At 56.4% G+C, this 12578-nt stretch overlaps 1 protein-coding gene across 1 annotated transcript in view; it reads left to right on the top strand.

Moving 5' to 3' along the window:
• The first annotated feature begins 2871 nt into the window (after nucleotides 1-2871).
• The window catches only part of NPR2 (natriuretic peptide receptor 2), a 34545-nt gene continuing 24838 nt past the window's right edge, over nucleotides 2872-12578 (top strand). The window contains exon 1 of the mRNA XM_079994754.1: nucleotides 2872-3729. Coding sequence (XP_079850880.1) covers nucleotides 2961-3729 — 769 coding nt within the window. The 5' untranslated portion in view covers nucleotides 2872-2960. The remainder of the gene's footprint in view (nucleotides 3730-12578) is intronic.

The raw sequence follows: 12578 nt of genomic DNA, 5'->3' as shown, positions 1-12578 counted from the left end.
CCAGACACCTTCATCTGCCCAGTTGCAACAAAACATGTCTCTCCCGCTTTGGTCTCCACAGCCACAGCAGGCGCTGCAAGCTCCCAGCCGTTTGACTCCACCCCCAAAGGCACACACCTTCATTGTCTCCCGAGGCAGACGGGTGCCCCCAGCTCTGCTGGCCCTTGTGATGTCCTCCCCCGCCAAGTCTTTGGGCTGGACCAAAGTTCTCTTCCCTCAGTGGCCAGTGGAGAACTATGGGAGAAGGAAGACTCGGCCAGGACAGGGGCCTCCCCACCGGCCCAGCCCTGCCCACACCACCTTCGGGACCCCAAAACACGTCGGTGCCGGGTCAGTTCGCGGCCATTGCCGGGAAGGGGTCCAGCCGGGAGCATCCGTCTCCCTCCCGCCGCTCGTTTCCCGAACCTCGGCAACAGCATCCCTAGGCGGACGGATGGGGGGGGGCTCGCGCTTGCCTCCTTCGCATTCCGGTGACGGCGGGCGACGGCTCCCCACGTACACCCCTCCATCCAGGGCATCGACAACGCAGAGGAACCCGAAGAGGAGGAGAGGCGGAGGCTGCAGCGACTTCGCCCGCCTCTCCGAAGCGCCGCGAGCATTTGGCCTCGTCCCTCATCCCGGAGGGGGCGCCCGCGGTCTGTACGGAGCAGTCTCCAAATATTTCCAGACAAAAATAAGTGAATTTCAGCAGCCTAATTCAGGAGAGATGAGTCATTTTGGTGTCGAATGAATGCTGTTTTTGTTAAGATTATTATTGTTGTTGTTAATTAAATTTGTATACTGTACACTATACCTTCACCCGAAGATCCCAGGACAGTTTACAACAGAAACACACAAAATGAGAAGACAAAACAGAAACAGAAGCAAACCCTCCCACAAACACATTAAAAAAACCACAGAATGTTAATCAGCTGAATACCCGGTTGAAGAGAAACCTTTTCCCCTGGTGCCTGAAGACATGCTGAGATTCCTGCATTTGTAGGCGGTTGGATCGGTGGAAGGTGCGCAAAGCGTCTTGCTCAGGTGAGCAACCTGGCGGCCGAATTCTGCATTCGTTGAAGTTTCCGAACCACCTTCGGAGGCAGCCCCACGTATAACACGTTGCAGTAATCTAAACTTGATTAAACAATTGGGAGTTGGAAATCCTTTTCAAATCATCCAGAGGTCAACCAGAAGATGCCTCTCCGCCTTTTGCAGAGCGGCCATTTTGGCTAAGGTCCCTGAACAGAAATAGGGGGAGGGCGTGCATGTTGACGGGAGGATGCTGGCCTGAGACATCATTGTTCACCCCCCCCCCCGCTTTAGAACTCTATTTGCATTCGTATCTGCTGAAGGCGAGAGGATTTGTTGCTATGCTTGCAGAGAACCCGGGGTTCGCCAGGACGAAACCGGGTCATTTGAAGAAGTTATTTCCTTTTGTGTGTTCAGAATATATAGCCCCCACCCACCCCAGCACCAGAGTGGCTAGGAGGAGCGGGGTGGTGGGGATACCGGGGGGTTGTCAAACCGGGGCGCCCCCACAGGCCGGGCTCAGCGCTGCCCAATGGCTCAGAGCATCGTCTCCTCCATCATCAGTATGGGAAGATCCGAGCGCATCTGAGGCACAGTCAAGGCACCAAACACGAGTCCTACATGCACACGACTCCTCACATCGGGTCGTGCTTCTCGCGCTGCTCCTCAGCGTCACTGGGGCCGCCCCTAATGCTGCGCGGGGGGAGGGGCTATCTTGACCCCCTTCCACTAATGAAGGGGAGTGGGACTCGAAGCACTGGTTTCAAGTTTCAAGAAAGGCGATTCCGACTCAATATCAGGAAGAACTTTCTGGTGGCAAGAGCTGCTCGGCAGTGGAACGGTCTCCCTGGGGAGACTCTCCTTCCTTGGAGCTTTTGAAGCACATGTTGGATGAGCATCGGTCATGGATGCTTTAGCCGAGGTTCCTGCACTGCGGGGTTGGACTAGGTGACCCCGGGGACCCCTTCCAACTCTATAATTCTATGTTCCTCCCCATATCTGCGTGTAAAAAGACCCCAAAGGCTTCGGGGCTGCCCTTTCCGCCCACTTTGCCGGGTCTCCGGTGCTCTCCTTGACTGACGCGCCCTAGCGAGGCATCTGAGTCGCCCTCCAGATTTCTTTCCGGAGAGGGCAAGCGAGAGCCAATGGAGAGCCTCGCCTTTGGCCCCTTTCCACCGGCTTCTTCAGCCGCCACCGCAGGCGGGACTCCGCGCACAGCTTCCAAGCGGCTTGGACGGCGCTCCCGCCCGGTTCCTTCCATCTGAAAGGAGCAGGGCGAACCAAGAGGCTGCTGGATCCGCGGCTAGGATAGAAAGAGAGCCGGCCTCTCCTCCAGAGAGGCCCCGAGGAGGAAGAGCCAGCCCCGCTCCGAGGCGCCGAGGGCAGCGTGTGCGCTCGGGATAGTCAGGGTCGCCGCCGCCGCTCCGTGGCCCGCCCGAGCTTCCCTCGCCCAAGGAGCGCCGGGCTGCGAAGCGAGCAGGACGCTCGAGGGCGAGAGCGCGCGATGGAGGCGTCCCGGCAGCTGCGGCGGAGCCGGCGGGAGGGCCGCCCTCCACCCAGCGGCCGCGTTCAGTAGCAGCGGGCCAGGTCCTGCCCGGCGGGCGGGATGGAGCCGCGCCCCGGGCCGCCGCCTCTGGAGCGCGGCCTCTGGCCTGGTGGGGCGCCTGGGCTGGCGGCGTCGGAGGACGCGGACGGAGGCACCAGGGGGCGCTGCCCCCCCACGTCTGCAGGCGGCTCTGGCACGGCGTCCGGAGGGAGGCGCAGGGTGGGCGGCTGGGGCTGGCCGCGGAGGGGGCGGCCTCTCCTGGGGAGCGCAGGGCAGCCCGGCGGCCCACAGAAGGGATCCGGCGGCCCCGCGGCGGCAGCGAAGGGAAGGAGGTGGTGGCGAGCGGCCCCCGGGCAGCCACGCAGCAGCCGAGCGGAGCAGACTCCCTCCTCGCGTCCCCGCCATGGCCTCACCAACGACGTCGCTGATGGTGGTCGCCGCCGTGGCCCTGTCGCTGTCGGCCGCCTCGTCGGGCCTGGGCGAGGGCGCCAACGGGAGCGCGGCCGCGACGGTGGTGACGGTGGCCTTGGTGCTGCCCGAGCACAACCCCAGCTACCCGTGGGCCTTGCCGCGGGTGGGCCCCGCCGTGCGCCTGGCCCTCGAGGCGCTGGAGCCGGCGCTGCGGGCCGCCGGGCTGTCGATGCGCACCGTCAACGCCACGTCGGAGCTGAACGGCGCCTGCTCGGAGTCGGTGGCGCCGCTCCAGGCCGTGGACCTGAAGCTCTACCACGACCCGGACGTGCTGCTGGGGCCCGGCTGCGTCTACCCAGCCGCCTCGGTGGGGCGCTTCGCCTCGCACTGGGGCCTGCCGCTCCTCACGGCCGGCGCCGTCGCCTCGGACTTCAGCCACAAGAAGGAGCATTACACCACGCTGGTGCGCACCGGCCCGTCCGCGCCCAAGCTGGGCGCCTTCGCGGCCCTCCTGCACGAGCGCTTCAACTGGAGCTCCCGCGCCGCGCTCCTCTATGTCGACAGAAAGACCGACGACCGGCCCTTCTACTTCACCATCGAGGGCGTCTACCAGGAGCTCCGCCACGCCGGCCTCACCGTCGGCTACCACATCTACGCGCCCCGAGACAACGCCAGCAGCAGCAGCAACGCAGGCGCCGCCGCCGCAGACGATGGCGGCGGCCCGGACACCGCCGTGCAGTTCATCCGGGCCAACGGGAGAGGTGAGCGGGTCGCTTGGGGGCCGCCTGCTGCTGCTGCTCCTGGACGGGAAGGGGGGCTCGTGTCCCGGGTGCCTGCAGTCCCTCCCACCTCCGTCTGCATGCAGCCCCCCCAGCCCCGCTCAGACTGCGGGGCATTTCCCGGCGAGACGGCACCTCCTCCGCTGCCGTCGGGCCTCCTCTGGGCCGGAGATCGAGATCTCTGTCCCGAGTTGGGCTCTGCGACTCCGAGAGGGGACGGAGGGGGGCACTCCTGGACTGGTGGGGGGGGAGCCAAGGCGGAGGAGCTGCCCTTGTGTGGCCACGGAGAAATAGATGTCCCCCCGCCCCATCCCAGGGATCATCCATCCATCCATCCCTCCATCCATCCACCCAAGGGAACTCGGTTGGAACTATCTCAGCATCTACGAGGACCGCTTGGCAGTTTGGGGTGGGGGTGGCGCTCACAGACCCCGAAGCCAGATCGAGCCCTCCACTTTCCGGGCGTAGGCGGGGGGGGGGGGGGGAGCTGGCCAAGGACAGCCTGACACTCCTCCTTAATGGATGCGCCAGGAGGCACTTATCGATCCGAGCTGCAGCTGCGGCTGCTAATGGAGCCTCTTTGGCGGCTGCTGTGTCATCGGGACGGGCACGGAGCCCGCCTGGGACAGCCAGGGAGGGAGGCAGGAAGGCGTGGGGCGGGATCAGCCCCCCCGGCCAGGCCGGGGGAAGGGGCCTGGCCCGAGCGCCTCTGCCGGACGCCCCCTGGGGCAGCGGAGGGGCGAGCGCGCGGCCGGACCGGGGGCCGAGGGAAGCGGGCGCAGGAGCGCCGTCGTGCTGCCGGATGCGCCGCGCGCTCGCCTCTCCAGCCTCCGCCGCCGCCGCCGCACCTGGCCAGCTGCCTCCGCGGAGCTTTCCGGGGGCGTTTCTGGCGCAGGCCGAGGCAGGCGCGGGCCGGGGGGCGCCGGGAGCGAAAAGAACAGCTGCTGCTGCTGCTGCCGTCGCCGCCTTCTTCTTCCGCGAGGAGGCTGTCGCCCCCCCGCCAGTCCGGGCAAGAGGGCGGACCCCCGGCCCACTCGCTGCCCCTCCGCTCCGGCCGGCTGCCCAGCGGGGACCGGGCGGATGGGTGGGCGAGCCGGCCCGGCCTGAGACGGGGCTCCGGGGCTGGAGGTGCCTTCCAGTGCCGCTGCCTTGGGGCCGCGCTGGGACCCATCTCAGGCCGGCCTTTGTAGGGAAGCCTGCCTGCTTGCCTGCCTGTCGGGAAGCCGCCGCCTCTCCCCCTTCCCAGAGGGGGAAAAGTTTATTGCTGCGTCTTTTACGACGGGAGCTGGGTTAGATTTAAATGTGAGAATTTCAGGAATGTCACACCCCTGGAAGGCCGGCCGAGATGTCTGATGTCTCCTGGCTGACAGTTGCTGGGAGCCCAGAGGAGACGGCGGCCCCGGTTCTCTCTCCCTGCACCAAAAAACAAGCCCGAACTGCCGCTGAACTCCTGCCTGACAGAGAGGGAGCCGACCGTGGCTTGAGAATAGGGCGGGAGGTTCTCCCCCAGCCCCTCCTGCAACCACAGGCCAGGCTCCCGGGAGATGGCCGGAGGGCTGCGTCGTGGGGGGAGGCAGAGGATGGTCCTGTCCTCTGCTCTTAGGGGAGGGGGGGTCTGGACTGCGGAGAACCAGCTTGCTGCTTCTTGCTCTGGTCTGAGGCTCTGCTGGGATCTTCTGGTCTGCCTGACCCTTCACTTGCCCCCCCCCCCCGCAGCCCTGGGCCTTCTCTGAGCAACCCCTTCCCCAGCCCCCTTCTCCCTTCCTCCCACTTCATACTTTGGCCCTCAAGCATCTTTCTTATGGCAGGCTTTTGTAAAATCTGCAGCACTCACCTGGGAGTCAGCCTCACTGAGCTGCAGAGGGCTTGTGTTTGAATAGACATGCATAGGATTGTGGTTTAAATTAAAAACGCCTTCAACATTCCTCAGAGAATTTTGGAGGTGAGTGCTCTCCCTCAGTCTTCTTGGGGGCTCCACAGCTGTTGCACAGCAAATATTCACCTAATCTTTGATCTTCAGCATCAGAGTTTGAAATTCCAAGATTAGGCAGGAGACAAACAGGGTCTGAGCTCAGCAAGGGCCTGGGCACTTTGGAGGAGCTGTTTTCATCAGGATTGCAGCTGGGGAGGAAAGGGTTAACCCACTCTTGCCTGCTTTGATCCTGATAATTACTGCCCTCCCCCACTCCAAGAGGCTGCTATTTACATTAAAGAGAGTGAGAGAGCACATTACATGCAAAGACACATTTAATGTCATGTCTGATGTGACCCCAACCTAGAGCCTAAAACAGAACTTTTCATGTGGTTGACACACTTTTTAGACATGCATCATTTCGTGACACAGTAATTCAGTTTTACTGGCAAACTGACAGGCTGCCTGCTCCCTTTCCAGCCCCAGAAGGAGAGGGGGTGGGGAGGTGGTCGGAGGTCAGCGCAGTGCAAGCACCCTGACAGGCACACTATATTTCCTCTCCCAGTGTGTTTGCACTGCATCAACCTCCCCTCTCCTTCCTGGGGAGCAGCAGCAGGTTGGACACATCTGCTGCTGACTCATCCGGAGACCCCAGGTTGTAGGCCCTAAGGGGGAAGGCAGAGCTGTGAGCTGCAGGTAGGGGCAGGGAGAGGCTCCTGGAAAGAAGGGCTGCCCCAGAGGAGCCTGTTGCAGCCTGAGCTGAGGCTGGGAGGTTGGTCAGAGCAGGCGGGAGAGCGGAGAGCTGTCATCCATCATCCCCTCAATCCCTTGTGGCAAATATTCCTTCCGCCCACACTGTGATTTTTATGGCTTAAAGCTGAGGGCTAAATTACATGTTTCATGGGAGATCCATTATTAGCGGGGACATATATATATATATATATATATATATATATATATATATATATGAAAGAAACAAGTGGGACCTGCAATGAAGTGTGCCAGCCAGTCCCTCGTGCCCTTTCCCAGGGCACTTCATTCCATCTCCCCAACTGTCTCTGAGCATTCTGTGCAGGCTCAGAATACTGTTTTTGTCCTTCTGCAAGCCGTTGGCTGTCTCTGCAGCTCCTGCTGAGGCTTCTCCCCTCTTGGGCCCGGATACAGGTGGGTCATTTGGGTCGACCAGAACAATCCAGAGAATGGAGCACCCCTCCTTTGCAGAAAGGTTGCAGTGTTTGGGAATTTCTAGCTTGGAGAAAAGAGAAGTAAGAGAGGTGGCATGGTATAGTTATTATTATTATTATTTAATTATTGAATTTATATATCACCCTATACCCAGGGGTAGAAGTTTATAAAATGATAGCAAGTATCAAGGGAGCATGGCTGCCTCTCACAATACTGCACAGTGGTACCTTGGTTCTCAAACTGAATCCGTTCCAAAACCAAAGCGTTTCAAAACCAAGGTGCACTTTCCCATAGAAAGTAATGCAAAATGAATTAATCCGTTCCAGGCTTTTAAAAACAACCCCTAAAACAGCAATTTAACATGGATTTTACTATCTAACAAGACCATTGCTCCATAAAATGAAAGCAGTAATCAATGTACTGTACTATAAAATAAATAAAAAAGTATTGTAGATGATTAAAATTATTATTTTTTTCTTACCTGCATTGATGATAGTCATTGTATGGATAGGTGGCTTTTATCCATTTTTGCAGTCTCACAATCCAATCAGTAGCTGAACTGGGTTCCACATAGTCACAAAAACAAATTAACCAAAACAGCCTCAAAAACAAAAACTCAAAATAAATAGCAAAAACAAAAGCGTCAAACTTAATCCATTCTGGAAGTCTGTATGACTTCTGAAATGTTCAAAAACCAAGGCGCAGCTTCTGATTGGTGCAGGCACCCCAGAAACAATAGCCAACAGCCGCATTGAATGTCCCGCTTCCAAAAAACTGTTTGAAAACCGAAACATTTACTTCTGGGTTTTCGGCATTTGGGAACCAAGGTACCAGTGTAACTTGTGGGCATTCAGTGAAACTGAATGTTGGAAGATTCAGGAAGGATAAAAGGAAGTCCTTCACACAGTGCTAAGAGGCAATGAGAGAAATTAATGACAGAAAATAATGAGTATAATTCTATTGTTTTTATATTCCAGTTTTCTATGCGCATAATGAATTTCATGTTATTCAGCAGCATCGTGTCACAATCCCCCTTCAAACGTGGCCACCTTAAGGTTGGTCACAGAGTGACTTGGGAGCCCTCACAATGTTCCCCCGCTGCTTTTTGGCTATTGCGATTTCTGGTATGAGATTTGTGTCCATTTATAGCTTTATTTACTTATCAAAAACACTTATATACAGTACTGTAGTTTCATAAATTTCAGAGTGGTTTACAACAATGACATATATACAAGAAAAAACACATAACAACTTAAAATCATAGTTCGCCAGCTAACAAGTAAGTACAGAAGGTTTTTTTCCGAATTGCCTGTATGAGGCCGATGGTAAAGAAAAGTTTTCAGCAAACTTAGAATGAGAGGTGCCTTCCAAATCTCTGTGGCAGAACATCCCACAGGACTGGGCTGATGACACCCAAGGCAGACTTCCTTGTTCTTGTCAAAGGAACTTTGCCAACTCAGGGAACAGCCAACGATGCTCTTGCAGATGATCTCAGTGCCAGAGCTGGGATAGAAGGCATCAGGGAGTGCCTGGGGTGCCCTGGAGCTAAGTGGTTCAGGACTTTGCCCCTGCACTGATGGTGTATGGGCAGCCAATGCTGCTGTTTATAATTGAATAATACAGTAATAATAATTTATTATTAATACCCCGCCCATCTGGCTGAGTTTCCCCAGCCACTCTGGGCGGCTCCCAACAGAATATTAAAAACAGCGATAAAACACCAAACATTAAAAACTTCCCAAAACAGGGCTGCCTTCAGATGCCTTCTCAAAGTCACATAGTTGCTTATTTCCTTGACATCTGATGGGTGGGCATTCCACAGGGAGGGCACCACCACCGAGAAGGCCCTCTGCCTGGTTCCCTGTAACTTCCCTTCTTGCAGGGAGGGAACCACCAGAAGGCCCTCAGAGCTGGACCTCAGTGTCCGGGTAGAACGATGGGGGTGGAGACGCTCCTTCAGGTCTACTGGGCCTTTGAGGCCGTTTAGGACTTTAAAGGTCAGTAGCAACACTTTGAAATGTGCTTGGAAACGTACTGGGAGCCAATGTAGGTCTTTCAGGAGCCAATGTGGTCTCAGTGGCCGCTCCCAGTCACCCTGGGCCCCCATCAGCAGTCCAGCTGCCTTCCACCCGCTTTGACTAGTAGCCCAGCTGCATCCCTACCGGGCCAGGGACAGCCTCACTCCTGTCGTCTGTGCACTGGTAACCTCTAGCTTAGATTGCTGCGATGTGTTATAGATTTAGCTGCCTCTGGAGATGGTTTGGAAATGTCAGCTGAAGTGCAGAATTCAGCAGCCAGGTTGCTCACTGGGACAAAACTGTTGACCATATAATGCTGGTTTTGACCTATAAAGCCTTAAATGGCTCAGAACCACAACACCTCAAGGACCGCCTCTCACCATACAAACTGATCCAGACCCTGAGGTCATCCTCTGAGGCCCTTCTTTGTGTGTCTCTTCCACGAGACATCCAGAGGGGGGCAACACAAGAACGGGGCCTTTTCTGCACTGGCTCCCCATTTGTGGGATGCTCTCCCCAGAGAAGCTCACCAGGTGCCTTCATTATACAGGTAGAGGCACCAGGCGAAAGCATCCCTCTTCAACCAGACCTTGGGTTGAGTAACAGCCTTAGGACCTTTTAAATATGGAGAGGGGGTTCTTGTTTTGTAGTTGCCTTTATTCTGTATTTTGTGGCTTTATTCTGTATTTTTATCTTGTGAACCACCCTGAGATCTTCAGACGAAGGGCAGTGTACAAATTTAACAGCAGCCCCGCATAGAGTGCATTTCAGCAATCCAGCCTTTAGGTTGCCAATGCATGGACCATAGCAGTCAGGCAATTCATTCCCTGACCAGTGTTCCTTTTGCAGAGAGACGGGCCTCTCTGTCTGGTGCAGAATTGCAGAAGGGCTTTTTATGTCAGGCTGGAAGGTGAGCAAGTGAAGGAGCCCCTGGTGTTCTGGAGTCTGTGATAGTATTGCCGGATCTGGCATGGCGGGCAGAGCTGGCATCTGTGCCTGATGCAGGGCTGCCTCTGTGTCTGCTTCTCCTCAGATGTGCCTGTCGCTGCTGCTGCTGCTGAGAAGCTGTTTTAGGTTAGGGGGTTATCTGTCAGCAGGGCCTGCCGTGGGGGAGAAGATTCGCGGTCAAAGGCTGGAGATCCTTGGTGGGGCATTGAAGGGCTTTCAGCTGGTTGCTGGAGGGGAAGGCAAGTGGTTCTCTGCCCTCTCTTGCAGGAGGCGGCTCCTCTTGTTTCTCTCTCTTTTTCTCTTTGTCAGATGTGTCTTGTTGTCTAAGAAATGCCTGACGTAAATCACCAATAAGTACAATATTATATATCTGGGTCTGAACAAAAGCAGCGGCCTCCTGTCGCAATGCAGCTGCCAGTTAACTCAGCGACACCAAGTCCATCTCTGGATCACCTGTCATGGTGCTGAAGACCCCTTCATTATTTTGCAGGCTGCCTAGTTCTAACTGAATTGTCCTTGTCTGGACTTTGCACACTTCATTTCTCTCCAATCTTCCTGCTTACAACCCTCCCTCCCTCCCAATGGGTGAGGGAGGGTTTCTGCATCCGATGAAGTGGACTTGAGGCCACAAAAGCTGATTATGCCATAATAAATTGGCTAGCCTTTAAGGTCACACAAGACTCTTGGGTTGTTTTTGGTTCCTAGGAGTTGCAGCCACAGAAGACTTAACTCCTGGTGGGCTCAGCCGTCAGTCATTGCCAGGCCTACTCCTCCTCTTCTTCCTCTGCCTCCTTCATCATAAATTTGCTTAAATTTTCTTGTAAAGCCACCTCTAAGCTAGTCATTTCCATCCCTCTAGTATTCCTTATGCCCAGACCACACTGCTTAATATGCAGTGGTACCTCAGGATACAGACGCTTCAGGTTACAGACTCCGCTAACCCAGAAATAGGACCTCAGGTTCAGAACTTTGCTCCAGGATGAGAACAGAAATTGCGTGGTGGCAGCAGCAGGAGGCCCCATTAGCTAAAGTGGTACCTCAGGTTAAGAACAGTTTCAGGTTAAGAACGGACCTCCAGAACGAATTCAGTTCTTAACCCGAGGTACCACTGTATTCTCATCAGGGCTTTCTTTCAGCTGGAACTCACTGGAACTCAGTTCTGGACCCTCTCAGGGGGGCACCGTTGCCATTATAAGAGAACAAGGGGAGTGTTCATAGTGAGTTCTGGCGCCTCTTTTTCTAGAAAAATAGCACTGCTTCTCGTGAAAACAGGCCACTTGTTCCTACCCTCTGTTTCTACTTTTCACCCTCCCTCTTATCCCATGACTGCGAAGGTCACTTGGGACCCTTGTGGGAGGGGCTTTGTCAAAAGATTTTGGGAAAGTCCAGGTCTGCAGGTTCTTCTCAGACCACCTCTGTCCACTTGCTTGCGGACACTTGAAGACCTCCAAAGGGTTGGCAAAGAAGGAGTTGCCTTTGTTGCAGCCAGGCTGCCATTTCCAAAGCGAGGCTTATCCTTCTGTGTGGTGGACAGCCCTTCATCAAGCTGTCAGTTTTTCTGTGATGGGAGTCAGGCGGACTTTGATGCCAGCCAGTCCTTTAGCTGAACTTGAATTCCTCTCCCTGCCCGGAAATCTGGAAGGCATGCCTGGACTCTGCCAGGGCTCATCCCAGGCTGCCGGTTCTGGTGCAACCTAATTTCCTGATCTCATTTCCCTCCCATCTGTTTTTGCCTTTGGAAGTGATAATGATTCCCTGCCCCCCTCCAAGGGTGCCAGTTGCTCTCCCACCCTAACCAGATCCACTTGAGGCAAAGGTGAGGGAGGGTCTGGAGTCCTAAGAGTGCCCTGGGGCCGGTGACTCTTCGCTGGTGCGACAGTGTTGGTGTGCTGCATCAGCGAGGCATGGCCTGCATTCCAGGCAGCGCGGTAGTCGTGCCAATGCGCCGTGTGTGCCCTGGAGGTTGGTCTGCCGCCCGCCTACTCCTCCAAGGCCAGAGCTGGGGTTCGTGCAAAAGGGAAGGTGAGACCAGGGGGCACTCAGGGGCTCCTCTGGGCGCCTGTGTGGGCTGCCTGATATCCCAGCATCTGCTGCCTCTCCAGCTGTTGCTCAACATCCCTTCCCTGCCAGCTGGGCCAGGTTGGGGCGGGGAAGGAGGGGGCCGTGCTTCCTGGAGAGGTTTGGAGAGGGCCTTCCTCCCCTCCTCTCCTCTCTGGAGAAGCTGCAGCCCACTTTCCTATGGCAGGCAGCCTGCCGTGGGCTAGGGCTCCCCCCATCATGTGCCACGCAAGGAGCCGCCCCCTCCTTCCTGTAACTGGAGCTGCCTGGTGGGGCCCTCTGTTTCCAATTACGGAGCCAGGCAGAAGGTGCTGGAATCCGGGAACCTGCAAATTCTTTCGCCACAACCGCAAACCCAAACATGTTTTTGTGCTGTTTCTTCTCGCTGCCTCGGCTGCGCCAGGGCTGCTCCTTCGCCATAACCTTGGAGTCAGGAGAGGATGGGCACGACCTGGACCGTAGTCTGGGCACAGCAGTGGGGCCGGGGGACTGAGCTAGACCCCTGGGAAGATGAAGGCACTTTGGGGGGCGGGTTCCCAGAGATTTCCAGGTTTGGGGTTGCTCCTCCTGGACCCGTCTTTGTCGCTGGAGGCTCAGGTAGCCTCAGTGGCTTGGAGTGACTTTCACCAGGTGTGGCTGATCTGCCAACTATGGCCATTCTTGGGCAAGGGAAATTTGGCCATGGTGATACATGCATTGGTAGCCTCCAT

This window comes from Podarcis cretensis (genome assembly GCF_951804945.1).
Source record: "Podarcis cretensis genome assembly, chromosome: 11".
In the NCBI taxonomy this organism is placed as follows: Eukaryota; Metazoa; Chordata; class Lepidosauria; order Squamata; family Lacertidae; genus Podarcis; species Podarcis cretensis.
This window is presented reverse-complemented; position numbering and strand designations above follow the sequence as displayed.